Genomic DNA, 16,817 nt, shown 5'->3' with positions numbered 1-16,817 from the left:
AGAGACTCCTGTTGTATTGTTCTCCGATTCCAGACCCAGCAGCAGTTCACGTGGATGCTTTTCTGCTGGATTGGTTCCATCTCGTCCTGTATGCATTCCCGCCGTTCAAGATTGTCAACAGGGTACTTCAGAAGTTCTCCTCTCGCAAAGGGACACGGCTGACGTTGGTTGGTTCCGCTCTGGCCCGCGAGAGAATGGTTCTTAGAGGTACTGCAATGGCTGGTCGACATTCCCAGGACTCTTCCTCTAGGAGTGAACCTTCTACATCTACCTCACGTAAAGAAGGTACACCCAAACCTCCACGCTCTTCGTCTGACTGCCTTCAGACTTTCGAAAGACTCTCAAGAGCTAGGGGCTTTTCGAAGGAGGCAGCCAGAGCGATTGCCAAAGCAAGGAGAACATCCACTCTCAGAATCTATCAGTCTCAAGGGGAAGTCTTCCGTAGCTGGTACAAGACCAATGCAGTTTCCTCAACCAGTACCACTGTAACCAAGATTGCTGACTTCCTGTTACATCTAAGGAAAGTAAGATCCCTTTCAGCTCCTACGATCAAGGGTTACAGAAGTATGTTGGCAGCGGTTTTCCGCCACAGAGGCTTGGATCTTTCCACCAACAAAGATCTACAGGACCTCCCTAGGTCTTTTGAGACCTCAAAGGAACGTCGGTTGTCCACTCCAGGCTGGAATCTAGACGTGGTCCTAAGGTTCCTTATGTCATCAAGATTTGAACCTCTCCAATCAGCCTCTTTTTAGGACCTCACATTAAAAACTCTTTTCCTCGTGTGCTTGACAACAGCTAAAAGAGTAAGTGAGATCCACGCCTTCAGCAGGATCATTGTTTTCACATCTGAAACGGCTACATGTTCCTTGCAGCTCGGTTTTTGCTAAACGAGCTTCCTTCACGTCCTTGGCCTAAGTCGTTCGAGATCCCAAGCCTGTCCAACTTGGTGGGAAATGAACTGGAGAGAGTACTTTGCCCAGTTAGAGCTCTTAGGTACTATCTAAAAAGGTCTTAACCTTTACGAGGACAATCAGAAGCCTTATGGTGTGCTATCAAGAAACCTTCTTTTCCAAGTTCTAAGAACTCAGTTTCTTACTATTCAGGCTTCTGATTAGGGAAGCACATTCTCATCTGAAGGAAGAAGACCTTGCTTTGCTGAAGGTAAGGACACATGAAGTGGGAGCTGTGGCTACTTCAGTGGCCTTCAAACAGAGCCATTCTCTGCAGAGTGTTATAGATGCAACCTATTGGAGAAGCTAGTCAGTGTTCGCATCATTCTATCTCAAAGATGTCCAGTCTCTTTACGAGTACTGCTACACCCTGGGACCATTCGTAGCAACGAATGCAGTAGTAGGCGAGGGCTCAGCCACTACATTCCCATAATCCCGTAACCTTTTAACCTTTCTCTTGAATACTTTTTATGGGTTGTACGGTCGGCTAAGAAGCCTTCCACATCCTTGTTGATTTGGCGGGTGGTCAATTCTTTCTTGAGAAGCGCCGAGGTTAAAGGTTGTGATGAGGTCCTTTAGTATGGGTTGCAGCCCTTGATACTTCAGCACCTTAGAGTTGTTCAGCCTCCTAAGAGGAACGCTGCGCTCAGTAAGGAAGACGAACTTATTTAAGGCAGAGTAATGGCTCAAGTCGATTTCCTTACCAGGTACTTGTAATTTCATTGTTATTTTGAATAACTGATAATATGAAATACGGGATACTTAGCTTCTTGATATACATGTACACTGGTTTTCACCCACCTCCCTGGGTGTGAATCAGCTACATGATTATCGGGTAAGTTTAATATTGAAAAATGTTATTTTCATTAGTAAAATAAATTTTTGAATATACTTACCCGATAATCATGATTTAATTGACCCACCCTTCCTCCCCATAGAACCAGTGGACCGAGGAAAAATTGAGGTGGTGTCAACAAGAAGTACTGCAGTACCTGGCCACAGGTGGCGCTTGTGAGTACACCCCCCTCTTGTATAGCGATCGCTGGCGTATCCCTTCCGTAGAATTCTGTCGGGCAACGGAGTTGACAGCTACATGATTATCGGGTAAGTATATTCAAAAATTTATTTTACTAATGAAAATAACATTTTTCCTAACGATACAAAACTAGTTATTTATACAGATTTGCCCGCCAGCCCAATCCCCCTTGTAGTCCTACCTCCAAGCAAATTGAAGTACAGTTATAGCTGTGTGAGTGAGGGGTAGCTACAAACCCCCCTCCAGCTAACTAGCAGTATGGCTGGTTAACCCTCGCTGAAAGTCTATTGACTCGTCTTTCAGCTTCGCCGAAAGTAATACCCCTATAAATAGCTACAGGTATGTATCATTAGGAAAAATACAAGTTACAGTACATCCAAATTTGTCGTGTTTTTCTTAACCATAAAAACCTGAGACCTTTAAGTTGTATGGCCTGCGTCAGGAACCTTGCTAGTCCCAGGCCAGTGGTCAAAGCGAAGGTAATTGCTACCTTTTCGGGTGGCCCAGGCTTCCCTGCCCCCGCAGCCAGGTGGATGTGCTTTGTTAACAGCTTAACGGCCGGTTCTAGCTTCGCTGAAGGCATACTCCTATTACAGGTTGAGGGTTTATGTGGTTAAGAAAAATATAAATTGATTAAAAAAAATTATGATTTTTTAAGTAAAGAGGAACAGGTGATCTTAACCCTTTTACCCCCAGGCTATTTGGAAATTTCCAACCCTTAACCCCCAGGGGGTTATTTTTTTCCCAGCACATTTTGCAGTATATTTTTTTTTAATTGCTCTAACAGCCTTAATTTTTGTCATAGAGAGGTCAGGTTGGTCTCATTCTCTTGGAAAATGTCTGAATTTTCTAAAATAAATTATCAAAAATATGAAAAAAAAAATTTTTATAGCATTTTTTTGCAATGACATACCGGTACGTCCATGGGGGTAAAGGGATGGGTTTTGTGAAACGTACCAGTACGTCCTTTGGGGGTAAAAGGGTTAAGAAAAATACAAATAGTTTAAAAAAATTATGATTTTTTAAGTAAACAGGAACAGTTGATCTAAACCATAAAAATGTGCTGTATTGGGAAAAATATATTGAAAGTACAATAATATACAATTTTGTTTCAGGAAGCTGTGCTTTAAGTAGTGAAAATGTGGAGTTTTGAGGGGGATTATCGACGTAAGCCTCTGCAGAGGTTGGGAGGGGCAAGTAAAGCACGTAATATTGAACGGTCAGACCTGCTTCATCAGTTAAAATCAGACAGAGAGGAGAGAGAGGTTAGTGAATAACAGTTTTATTTTAACATTGTGTTTGATTTTAGTCATTATCTTTTTAAAATGTTGAAGGTTGTAAATAGTTCCCCTAAGTAAGAAATTTTAACTGAAAATTTTAATAAGAAGTAACCTGTATGCACAAAATTAAAAATGTTATGAATAAGTCTGAAGCTGAACAGAAATTAACAGACTTCTTTTTAAGTAGCTGTAGGAATTCATGATACATATATACTTCACAGTAGGCTATCTTACTAGTGTTAGCAAGATCAGCAAACTGAAAACTGGAGAGTAGGGGTTGGGGCTGAGGGTTATGAACTGGGTACTAAAGATAATTATATTAGGCATGAGAACTCTTGAGCTTAAGAATCCAGTCTTGGAATGCATCACTTTCACATGTAGGGGACTTATTGCAATAACGTTAGACCTTTAACTTTGACTATTTATTGTTTTTAATAAACGTAATAACATCATGATAAACTATTTTATGAACTACTACTATTTTATGAACTATTGCAGTGTATGATAACAAATTGAACATTTTTCAAAACAGAGACAAAGAAGACGAGAAGCGGCAGTGTTAACTATTCAGTCCTGGACGCGGGGCATGATCAGCCGCCGGCAGACGAAACGCAAGTTGCGTCTGCAGTGTGATATCGTCCTTTCAGAAGCAAAATCACAGGGTATTTCAGAAGCAGCAGCGAAAAAGTTGATCGCATTACTGATTCGCATATTTAGTCCTGTAGAAGACTGTGAGAGATTGGTGAGCATTTTGGAATTAAATTCTATTTGAGATTTTATAGGTCATGAAGTGAATCAATGGATGTTTAGTTGAATCCTTGAATGTTCCGTATGTTGTGTCTTCAAATTACTGTAATGTATTCAGGTCCTGATTTAGGAAATTTTTATTGTTTTCCGATGTTCCGTATGTTGTGTCTTCAAATTGCTGTAATGTATTCAGGTCCTGATTTAGGAAATTTTTATTGTTTTCCGATGTTCCGTATGTTTTGTCTTCAAATTGCTGTAATGTATTCAGGTCCTGATTTAGGAAATTTTTATTGTTTTCATGTTCCGTATGTTGTGTCTTCAAATTACTGTAATGTATTCAGGTCCTGATTTAGGAAATTTTTATTGTTTTCCGAACAGTTGATGATGGCGTAATAAAACTGTTTGTTCTAACACAAATACAAACCTTCATTCTTTACTATGGATATATGTTTCAGTGTGAGCTGGATTAAGATATAAAAACTTTCAAGCAAGGTGTCAACAACCCTTCGCTAGTTGGTTGGGGTAGCGGGGTGTAGACCAACCTCCTTGCTACTCACACACTCGCCCAGTGATTTCTCTTCACGTTTGTTTTGAGTGCGGTCAAGTGTAGATGTATTGTGTCTCTCATCAAGACTTATTCCTATTAACTGGCTATAAGAACTTGAAAAATTTCCTTTATTTTTACGGGAGTAGGGCCTACTTGTTAATTAACCCTTTTACCCCCAGGCTCTTTGGAAATTTCCAACCCTTAACCCCCAAGGGGTTATTTTTTTCCCCAGCACATTTTGCAGTATATTTTTTTTAAATTGCTCTAACAGCCTTAATTTTTGTCATAGAGAGGTCAGGTTGGTCTCATTCTCTTGGAAAATGCCTGAATTTTTTCAAAAAATTATCAAAAATATGAAAAAAAAATTTTGTATAGCATTTTTCAATATTTAACTTAGCCGGTGATTATATGGCTGCAACTCTGTTGCTCGACAGACAACTCTACGGTAAAAACTCGCCAGCGATCGCTACACAGGTTGCGGGTGTGCCCAACAGCGCCATCTGTCGACCAGATACCCAGTTCTCAATGTAAACAAAGACTCAATTTTCTCTCTGTCGCCGTGTCGGCAAGACGTACTTTACTCGCTGTTGCTAAACTGGAGTTTTTCACATCTAATTGGTGAAGTACTATATTCTAGTTTTGAGCTTTCGCTGTGCAGGGTTTCTCTTCACACAAATCCTTGAACTCTTTTTGATAACGGATTCTTTGTTGATGACTTTTTGATCGTTTTTTGGATTTTCCCTTGACCAATTCAAAATGGCTGACCCTTCACAAGTCCCCAAATTTAGGAAATGCAATGCTAGGGACTGTTCTAGGCGTCTTCCGAAGGCTTCTATCGACCCTCACACTGTTTGTTCCAATTGTCGGGATAAAACCTGTCAATTGGAAGATCGGTGTGAGGAGTGCGTTGGGCTTTCGGAATTCGATTTTATCGAATTTCAAAAGTACACACGTAGGCTAGAGAGAGATAGAGTTAGGAGAAGTTCTTCTCGTTCTATTGATATATCCTCTCCTCATGCCCCACAACCTATTCCTTCCCCTGTAGTGGTTGCTCCTAACCCCCCTCCTGGCACTCAGGAACCATCGATGGCTGATATGATGCGTGCCATCCAGGCTCTGGGTGAGAGAGTTGAGTCCCTTGCTAGTGACCGTAATCAGCTCATGGCGGATGTGAAGGAGCTTAAGTGCCAAAGTGCAGTGGGAAGTGCTAAAGTGATAGTGTTGTGGACAGTGTTGCGCTTGAGGGTTCGTCTGTTCGTGCCTGTCGTCCTCCTAGTCCGGGACCTCTTTCAAGCTCCCAAGTCCAGGGGAGAAGCAATGTCGTACGACGCATGGGTTCGAGAGGCTTTAATCAGCGAACAGACGTTCCCTCCGTGGTATCGGGCGTATCTACCCAAGATCGCTCCTACCTAACTAAGACGAGAGAGCCCATTTATACCTCGTCTTCTGAAGGTGTTTCTCGCAAGAAACTTTGGACCAAGGTCTCGCGACCGTTAAAACGTAAATCGGTCCCTTCAGCACAAGTCCAACGGCCCGGTTGTAGCCACTGGGTCAGTTCGGACTCGTTGCCGTCATCTGATGACTGCTCACCGCCTAAGAGAGGCAAAGCGGTACCGCTTCAGACAGTAACACCGTCTGTCGCCGCACCTGCTCCCGTAGACCCTAAGGGGTCTCTACTGCAAGACATGCAGTCTAAACTTACGTCTCTGATGCAGGACTTTCGTGCGGAGAAGGTTGCTGCCGTACCAGCTAGTGCAGTACCTAGCCTACAACCCTCCACGCGATCGGTTGTGCGTCCTGTGGACGCTGAGGTAACCTACTCACGCACACCAGTTGAGAGAGTTCCTCCACCCATGCGTTCCAGTTTGATCTGCCAGCCGCATGTTGACGTTAAGCGACGCACGGAGGTTGCCGTTGACGTTCTGGATGTTCAACAACCGTCAGAGTTGCTTTGTTTTGACGCGGTGCGTCAACCTCCGCAACCCAGTGTGGTTTCCACTGCGCACCCACATCAGTCTAGACAGTCTGGAGTAGACGCTGTGCGTCCCCGCGCTACCATGGTTGTTGCCAGCTCACAGACTGGGCAGCAGTTCCATGACGTTGCGTCCGGCTCAGTCACGCATGCACCAGTGCGACCGGACTCAGCGAACCAGCCGTTACCCACTCTGTTGCCGTTTCCTCATCAGTTGTCGGATGAGGAAGTTTCTGATGATGATGTTGCTGCACATATAGATGAACCACAATCAGAATTGGACGAGCCTAAGTCTACTCAACCCTCTTTGGACTTTAGAAAAGTTTTGGCCATTTTCAAAGAGCTGTTTCCGGACCAGTTTGTTTCTGTGGCTCCTCGTTCTCCGCCTTCAGAGTTTGTTTTAGGCATGCCGTCTACCACTCCTGCCTTTACTAGACTCGTCCTCGCACGCTCGTCCAAGAGAGCTTTGCGGGTGATAGGAGAATGGTTGCAGTCCAAGAAGAGTTTAGGGAAGACAGCCTTTGCTTTTCCCCCTGCTAGACTCTCTTCTAGATCGAGCGTCTGGTATGCCACGGGAGAAGTTCTCGGCTTGGGAGTTCCTGCCTCTGCCCAGGGCGACTTCTCAAGTCTTGTAGACTCTCCCCGCCGCCTTGCCATGAGACGCTCAAAGATATGTTGGTTATCTTCGGACCTGGACCACCTTTTGAAAGGTATCTTTAGGGCCTTCGAAGTTTTTAACTTCTTAGACTGGTGTCTAGGAGCCCTAAGCAGGAAGATCTCTTCGACAGATAAAGAGACTTCCTTGTTCATTATGTCCTGCATGGACAAGGCCGTACGTGATGGGTCTAATGAGCTTGCTGCATCATTTGTGTCCGGAGTCCTAAAAAAGCAAGAAAATCTCTGCTCATTCCTTTCTGCTGGAGTTACACCGTGCCAGAGATCTGAGCTTCTCTTTGCTCCTCTTTCCAAGTGCCTTTTTCCAGAAGTCCTGATTAAGGAAATAGCCGCTTCGTTAGTGCAGAAGGACACTCACGATCTTGTTGCGTCCTCAGCTCGCAAAGCTCCCCCTTTGCCTACCTTGTCAGCTAGACCAAGGATGGACACTCCAGCGTCTCGTTTTATTCCGCCCTTTCGTGGCAGAGCCTCCAGCAGAGGAGGTGCTCGTGCCGAAGGGAAACGAGGGAAGAAGAAAGGATCCAAGTCCTTTAAGGGCAGAGTCTGACTGCTCGCTTCTTCAGACAGCAGTGGGAGCCAGACTCAAGAACTTCTGGCAGATCTGGGAGAAGAGAGGCGCAGATGCACAATCTGTGAAGTTGCTCAGAGAGGGGTACAAGATCCCTTTTGTACGGAAACCCCCTCTAGCAACGTCTTCCATCGATCTCTCTCCCAGGTACAGAGAGGAAGACAAGAGACGAGCCTTGAAACGGGAAGTGTCTCTTTTACTAGAGAAGGGAGCGGTGGTCAAAGTCTCGGACCTTCAATCTCCGGGATTCTACAACCGCCTCTTCTTGGTTTCAAAGAAGACAGGAGGGTGGAGGCCGGTGCTAGACGTCAGTGCTCTGAATGTCTTTGTCACAAAGCAGACGTTCTCCATGGAGACCACAAAGTCAGTCTTAGCAGCGGTCAGAAGGGAAGACTGGATGGTCTCATTAGACCTAAGGGACGCCTACTTCCACGTCCCCATCCACCCGGACTCCCAACCTTTTCTGAGATTCGTTTTCGAAAAGGTGGTCTACCAGTTTCAGGCCCTGTGCTTTGGCCTAAGCACAGCTCCTCTTGTGTTTACGAGGCTGATGAGGAATGTAGCCAAATTCCTCCATTTATCGGACATCCGAGCCTCCCTTTATTTGGACGACTGGCTTCTCAGAGCCTCTTCCAGTCGTCGCTGTCTGAAGGATCTAAAGTGGACTCTAGATCTGACCAAGGAATTGGGTCTCCTTGTCAATATGGAAAAGTCGCAACTGGTCCCATCCCAAACTATTGTGTATTTAGGGATGGAGATTCACAGTCTAGCTTTTCGGGCTTTTCCGTCGGCCCCCAGAATAAGCCAAGCCCAGTTATGCATCCAGAACATGCTGAAGAAGGAACACTGCTCAGTCAGGCAGTGGATGAGTCTGGTAGGGACGCTATCATCCCTGGAACTTTTTGTGTCATTAGGAAGACTACACCTCCGTCCTCTTCAATACCATCTAGCTTTTCACTGGAAAAAGGACAAGACGCTAGAAGCGGTCTCGATCCCCATTTCCGAAAAGATGAAGTCTTGTCTGACTTGGTGGAAGGACAGTATCAACCTCAGAGAGGGTCTTCCCCTGGCTGTTCAGACTCCCAACCACGTTCTCTTCTCGGACGCATCGGACGTAGGCTGGGGCGCGACATTAGATGGTCGGGAATGTTCAGGACTGTGGAACTCGAGTCAAAGGATCATGCATATCAACTGCAAGGAGCTGCTGGCAGTACATCTGGCCTTGAAAAGCTTCAGGTCTCTCCTTCGAGGCAAAGTGGTGGAAGTGAACTCGGACAACACCACTGCCTTGGCGTACATCTCCAAGCAAGGAGGGACCCACTCACTGACGTTGTACGAGATCGCAAGGGACCTGCTCATCTGGTCAAAAGGTCTAGACATAACACTAGTAACGAGGTTCATCCAAGGCAACTTGAATGTCATGGCAGATTGTCTCAGTCGGAAAGGGCAAGTAATTCCAACAGAATGGACCCTCCACAAGGATGTATGCAAGAGACTTTGGGCCACTTGGGGCCAACCAACCATAGATCTCTTTGCAACCTCGATGACCAAGAGGCTCCCAATATATTGCTCACCAGTCCCAGACCCAGCAGCAATACATATAGATGCCTTTCTCCTAGATTGGTCACATCTATATCTATACGCATTCCCACCGTTCAAGATTGTCAACAAGGTACTGCAGAAGTTCGCCTCTCACGAAGGGACAAGGTTGACGCTAGTTGCTCCCCTCTGGCCCGCGAGAGAATGGTTCACCGAGGTACTTCGATGGCTAGTAGACGTTCCCAGAAGTCTTCCTCTAAGGGTGGACCTTCTACGTCAGCCACACGTAAAGAAGGTACACCAAAGCCTCCACGCTCTTCGTCTGACTGCCTTCAGACTATCGAAAGACTCTCGAGAGCTAGAGGCTTTTCGAAGGAGGCAGCCAGTGCGATCGCTAGAGCAAGGAGAGCATCCACCCTTAGAGTCTACCAATCGAAGTGGGAAGTCTTCCGAAACTGGTGCAAGTCAGTCTCTGTATCCTCGACCAGTACCTCTGTAGCTCAAATAGCTGACTTTCTCTTATACCTGAGAAAAGGACGATCCCTTTCAGCTCCCACTATCAAGGGCTACAGAAGCATGTTGGCATCGGTCTTCCGGCATAGAGGCTTAGATCTTTCCAACAATAAAGATCTTCAGGACCTCCTTAAGTCTTTTGAGACCACGAAAGAGCGTCGTTTGGTTACACCTGGTTGGAATTTAGACGTGGTACTAAGATTCCTCATGTCAGACAGGTTTGAGCCGCTACAATCAGCCTCCCTGAAAGATCTCTTTAAAGACACTTTTCCTGGTATGCTTAGCCACAGCTAAAAGAGTCAGTGAGATTCATGCCTTCAGCAAGAACATCGGATTTTCGTCAGAAAAAGCTACATGTTCGCTACAACTTGGTTTTCTAGCCAAAAATGAGCTGCCTTCTCGACCTTGGCCGAAATCGTTCGATATTCCCAGCTTATCGAATATGGTAGGCAATGAACTAGAAAGAGTCTTATGCCCTGTGAGAGCTCTTAAGTTCTATTTAAAGCGAACTAAACCTTTACGAGGCCAATCTGAAGCTTTATGGTGTTCAGTTAAGAAACCATCTTTGCCTATGTCAAAGAATGCTTTATCCTACTTTATCAGACTGTTAATACGAGAAGCTCATTCACATCTGAGTGAGGAAGACCAAGCATTGCTTAAGGTGAGGACACACGAAGTTAGAGCTGTCACAACTTCCGTGGCCTTTAAGCAAAATAGATCTCTGCGAAGTATAATGGACGCAACCTATTGGAGAAGGAAGTCAGTGTTTGCGTCTTTTTATCTAAAGGATGTCCAGTCTCTTTACGAGTACTGCTACACACTGGGACCATTCGTAGCAGCGAGTGCAGTAGTGGGTGAGGGCTCAACCACTACAATTCCCTAATTCCATACCCTTTTAATCTTTCTCTTGAAATGTTTTTATTGTTGTTTTTTTGGGTTGTCCGGAAGGCTAAGAAGCCTTTCGCATCCTGGTTGATTTGGCGGGTGGTCAAAGTCATTTCTTGAGAGCGCCTAGATTAGGGGTTTGATGAGGTCCTGTTGTATGGGTTGCAACCCTTGATACTTCAGATCCTAGGGGTCGATCAGCATCCTAAGAGGATCGCGAGGCTCCGTAAGGAAGACGTACTTAAAAGGCAGAGTAATTGTTCAAGTCGACTTCCTTACCAGGTACCTATTTATTTTGTTTTTGTTATTTTGATAACTTCTAAAATGAAATAAAAAACTCTTAGCTCATTAAAGTGTAAACTTATATTACTGGTCTCTACCCACCATCCTGGGTGTGAATCAGCTATATAATCACCGGCTAAGTTAAATATTGAAAAATGTTATTTTGATTATAAAATAAATTTTTGAATATACTTACCCGGTGATTATAAATTAAATGACCCTCCCTTCCTCCCCAATAGAGACGCAGTGGGACGAGGAGAAAATTGAGTCTTTGTTTACATTGAGAACTGGGTATCTGGTCGACAGATGGCGCTGTTGGGCACACCCGCAACCTGTGTAGCGATCGCTGGCGAGTTTTTACCGTAGAGTTGTCTGTCGAGCAACAGAGTTGCAGCCATATAATCACCGGGTAAGTATATTCAAAAATTTATTTTATAATCAAAATAACATTTTTTTGCAAGGACGTACCGGTACGTCCATGGGGTAAAGGGATGGCTTTTGTGAAACGTACCAGTACGTCCTTTGGGTGTAAAAGGGTTAAGGATTGCATACATATGGGGTTATTCTGGCATATTGGGTCGCCATTGCGGTATGTTTATGTAAGCAATGGAGACCGATCCTCACTGGCTTGGCCTTTCACGCAGACGATACTCCTACGCGGAGACGTCTCCTTGTGGGAAATCAAGTTCTCTTGATGCACAGCATCAGTTGTGGCCTTCCTTGGGGCTTTCGGGTTTCCCCACATATGACGACTTTTGGAGAAGTTAAAGCTTGAGGCACAGCTGCTAACGCAAGGGTTGTTCTTGCCCTTCCCCACTGAGCCCTGGGGAGGGAGTCCCTTCCAAGGTGTCTTGAGCCCCTGGAGGATACTTGCTCCACAATTCCTCCTCCACCTGAGGAAATTGCCGGTGGGTTGTCTTTGGAGGTCTTGCCTAGCACGCTCTCCCACCGGGTTGAATGTGCTCTTTTAAGTCATCTCAGTGCTCTGGTTCTCTTTGGAGTTCCAGCTCACCCTGGTGGTAAGTGCATGCCCTGAGTTCTCTCGACCTGAGGTTCTGGCCGAAAATACTTACCAGGATAATTTAGCTAGCCCTGAATCCCAGTAACCTGCCCAAATTTTACACATTGGTAACCCTGATACCTCCTATTTTGTCCCTCCTTTGGTAACACTGACGGTTGGACTGGTAACTCAAACTTACTTCTGTAACCAGTTACGTTATACCAGAAATGGGGAAGGCTCGGTGGGGCTATCGAAAATTCAGCTGGTCCATTTGAAATTCCGATTGGTAATACTTTAAACTGGAATCATCCAAATTCAGTTATGAATGCAGTGTGTTTGTGACTCTTATGACAAGGGAATCTGATAAAATCCATTCTTCAAATCAATTACAGAATAGAACTTGCATTTAGGGATGCAAGCAAAAATCAACTGAGTGTTACTAATAGGTTCTCTATCTTTGACTAACTTACTATTTGAAGATCTATAGTCAATGACTATTCTTATCTCATCCTTGTCCTTTTTTAGGAACGATAATGCAGGGACTGGAATAACCAGAGTTACTGTGTTCAATGAGATTTTGAATCATTTTATCAAGTTCAGCTTTGAATTTATCTCCATATGCTAGTGGTACAGAGTAAGCATTCTTTTTGATTGGAGTTGGATCATCCAATTGAATAGAGTGAATAGAAATATCAGTAGTAGTGGGTGAGGTGGAAAATATATCCGAATACTCCATTATCAAGCTGTCCACCTCTGCTTATACAGAAGGGTTTTGCACCTCGTTCCAAGACTCGCATTCCGGGCACGTGTCGGAAGGGGAACACACGCTGCCCCTGCACGATGAACACAAGGAGTGCGGGTCAACTTTGGGTTTCGAAAGGAACGCTCCACACGATTTGCCGGCCATAGGCCCAGGACAACGGCGAGGATGCTCCATGATGAAGGGAAAGCACTACGAGACACAAGCGCGCAGAGAGAAAGCACAAAGGGACCACGTGGGAAGCGCGTGGGACACAAAGGGTCGGGGACACACAAGTCACACTGGGATAAGGAGAGCGGCGAGATGATATCGCGATGCGACCAGAGAACTTACTGGAGGTCGAGACCTGAGCAAGCATGCTCTCTGACCCGGGGTTAGCCTCAGGGCGCGTATCACTCCGCCTGAGCTCATAGAAAATGGGTTTAGGGTAAACTACGCAAAACTCTGGTCGGATGGGAGGAGATCCCAGATACTCCTAAGAAAGTAGTTCGAGGTAAGTACTGTTATAAAAAATACAAATTACTTAAAATTTGTGATTTTAACAATGCTTCAACACATTTATTCTCTTAGCAGAATCAAATATGGGAAAATAGCTAATACTATAGATCATATTACTAGACAGAATTATCAACATTGGCATCTTCGTCCTGTGCATTATTCGAATCAGATTAAACAACAACATTGTCATTCAAGTTAGAATTATTTTGAGAATGTTCGTTATACAATTTTAAGAGATCAATGTGATATGACCTGATTTGACTATTACTTTCAATTGATTAATTTTTATCAGATGAACATCCAACAGCATTATAAGGTTCATGCCATCTTTAGTTTCCTTTTAGATTTTTAATTTGGGAAGGTTTTCATGAGAAATTTATCCCCAATGTTAAGTTTCCTAGCTTTAGACTGAGGATCAAGTTTAGCTTTGTTAGCTAATTGAGAATCAGAGAATCAAGTGCATTAGAATGTGCCTGACGTCTGTCATCTTCACTATTTAACCTTGTATTTAGAGCAAACTCTTCAATATTTACTTTATCCAAAATGGGTGAGTCCACTCTTAAATTCAAATCTTCAACTTGATAGTTGTATACTAGATCATAAGGCGAAAACCTAGTACTCGATCTAACTATATTTTGTTCCAACACGGAGTACTTACCTGGAACTACTTTCTTAGGAGTATCTGGGATCTCCTCCCAACCGACCAGAGTTTTGTGTAGTTTACCCTAGTCCCGTTTTCTCTGAGGGGTAACCTCAGGTGGAGTGATACGCGCCCTGAGGCTAACCCCGGGTCAGAGAGCATGCTTGCTCAGGTCTCGATCTCCAGTAAGTTCTCTAGTCGCGTCAGTACTCGATCTAACTATATCATTATAAGTGAACAAGAGCATATTAAATAACTGATTCCATGATTTAGCATCATTCAAACAGGAATTTTTAATCATATCTGAAAAGGTTTCATTAAACCTTTCACAAATCCCTTCTAATGGGTGAGTCATCCCTAAGAAATAACGTAAGGATTGTAGAAGTGTCGGAAAGTAATTTGTATTTTTCCCAACGTATACACACCTGTAGAAATCTACACAAATTGTCCTGCCATCACCTGACCCCCTTAGAAAGCATTGCCTGCAATCAAAAGTGGGTCAAATACACTGGTGTGTGAATGAGAGGGGTAGCTTGCAATCCCCACTACCCCACACTAACCTCCTCCCCCTTCCCGGCTAACGATCGGGTTGGATGGTTGCCGCCTCTCTTAAAAGTTGCAATGGCTAGTTTTCCAGCTTCATCGAAAGATACATACATACATACATATACCAAGGCACTTCCCCCAATTTTGGGAGGTAGCCTCAACAAATGAAACAAAACAAAAAAGGGGACCTCTACTCTCTACGTTCCTCCAGCCTAACAAGGGACTCAACCGAGTTCAGCTGGTACGGGTAGGGTGCCACAGCCCACCCTCCCACATTATCCACCACAGATGAAGCTTCATAATGCTGAATCCCCTACTGCTGCTACCTCCGCGGTCATCTAAGGCATCGAAGGCAGCAGCAGGGCCTACCGGAACTGCGTCACAATCGCTCACCATTCATTCCTTTTTCTAGCTAGGAAAAATACAAATTACTATAAAAATTTGTACAGTAGCGTTTTTTTTTTTTTATTCAATGAAGTAAGTATTGTACTATGAAGTGATATTAGCTAGCTTGGCAGTAACACTTCTGATAGTAATATAGTAATCTTCTGCTTTGTCTTTCAGCTCCTCACGTGTCAGATGGTGGTGCGGGAAAATCGTATTTTATCGGCTTGGGTTTGTTCCTCTTTAGGTCAGTGGATGTATTTGCTACCAAGGCTGGTGAATATGTCTATGGATGTCATCACTCACACTAAAAATGGTAATGATTTAGCTTTATATTGATATTCTAGAAATTTAAGATATTGATATGCTATATTGAATATTGTATAAAGTAATGTGTGATCTTATATAAATATTTTCTGGATTTCTTATGACAATAACAAATAAAGAGCTGTAATAAGTTTTTGTTGAATTTGTGATACTCTCCACAATTGCAATCAAACCAGCTTTTTCAATATTAATCTTACCCGATGATCATGTAGCTGTCAACTCCGTTGCCCGACAGAAATCTACGGTCGGGATACGCCAGCGATCGCTATCCAGGTGGGGGTGTACACAACAGCGCCATCTGTGGTCAGGTACTCAAGTACTTCTTGTCAACAAGACCTCAATTTTTCCTCTGTCGTGCCGCCGGCAAGACCTACATGGATACGCTGTTGATTTTGGAGTCTTTTGTTCACGTTTTGGTGATGTATTTGCTCTGAAGTTTAGCCTTCGCTGTTCAGGAAGCTTTATCCTTAGCTTAGCAAGCTTTTGGAATTAATTTGATTCATTGGTTAACGATCTTTGCTTAATTTTGGAATTCCCCTTTGACTACCTCTAAATTCAAGATGTCTGACCATTCCCAAGTTCCTAAATACAGGCAGTGTAGTGTTAGGACTTGTACTAGGCGTCTTCCGAAGGCCTCTATAGATCCTCACACCGTATGTTCCAATTGTAGGGGAAAATCCTGTCAATTGGAAGATCGATGTGGGGAATGTGCTGGGCTTTCGGAATTCGATTTTAATGAATTCCTCAGATATGCACGTAGGTTAGAGAAGGAGAGAGATAGGAGGAGTTCTTCTCGCTCTGTGGATTTTTCCTCTCCCCATGCCCCTCAACCTTTTCCTTCCCCTGTGGTGGTGACTCCCGAACCTGCTACGAGTGCTCAGCCTGCAATGGCTGATATGTTGCGTGCCATTCAGGCTCTCGGTGAGAAGGTGGAGTCGTTGGTTAGTGACCGCAATCAGCTCTTGGCAGATGTCAGAGAGCTGAAAGCGAAGAGTGCAGTGGGAAGTGTTAGTGCTAGTGATGTGCATAGTGTCAGTGTCAGTGTTGCGCATGAGGGTACATCTGTGCGTGCCAGTCGTCCTCCCAGTCCGGGACCTCTTGCAAGCTCCCAAGCCCAGGGGAGAAGCAATGTCGAAGGACCAAAGGGTTCGGCAGGCCTTGATCGGCGCACGGATGTATCCTCAGTGGTTGCGGACGTATCTGCTAAGGATCGTCCCATCCACTTACAGACGAATGAGCCCTTACATTCCTCGTCTGTGGAAGAGGTTTCCAGGAGGAAACGGTGGACCAAGGTCTCACGACCGCTCAAACGTAAGGTCCCTTCCGAGCTAGTCCAACGGCCCAGGTGTAGCCACTGGGTCAGTTCGGACTCGCCGCAGTCATCTGATGACTGCACACCTCCCAAGAGAGGTAGAGTGGTCCCTCAACAGGCCTCTGCTCCGTCTGTTGTTGCTCCAACCACAGTAGACCCTAAGTGGTCCATGCTGCAGACTATGCAGTCTCAGCTTGCGGCATTTATGCAGGAGTATCATGCCGAGAAGGTTAACACCTCTCCTGTTAACCTACGACCCGCAGAGGTTGTGCGCTCAGCAGATACTGCGGCTGCCTGCTCCCACACCCCACCTGTGAGAGCTCCTCCACCGATGCGCAGTCCTCACTGCCAGACGC

At 44.7% G+C, this 16,817-nt stretch overlaps 1 protein-coding gene across 1 annotated transcript in view; it reads left to right on the top strand.

Moving 5' to 3' along the window:
* The window catches only part of LOC137636889 (ubiquitin-protein ligase E3C), a 159,362-nt gene that overhangs the window by 17,762 nt on the left and 124,783 nt on the right, over window positions 1–16,817 (top strand). The window contains exons 2-4 of the mRNA XM_068369245.1: window positions 3,102–3,251; window positions 3,799–4,008; window positions 15,003–15,138. Coding sequence (XP_068225346.1) covers window positions 3,126–3,251; window positions 3,799–4,008; window positions 15,003–15,138 — 472 coding nt within the window. The 5' untranslated portion in view covers window positions 3,102–3,125. The remainder of the gene's footprint in view (window positions 1–3,101; window positions 3,252–3,798; window positions 4,009–15,002; window positions 15,139–16,817) is intronic.

This window comes from Palaemon carinicauda, unplaced genomic scaffold (genome assembly GCF_036898095.1).
Source record: "Palaemon carinicauda isolate YSFRI2023 unplaced genomic scaffold, ASM3689809v2 scaffold43, whole genome shotgun sequence".
NCBI lineage: Eukaryota > Metazoa > Arthropoda > Malacostraca > Decapoda > Palaemonidae > Palaemon > Palaemon carinicauda.
Note: the sequence above shows the minus strand (reverse complement) of the source record. Positions and strands in the feature narration are given on the sequence as shown.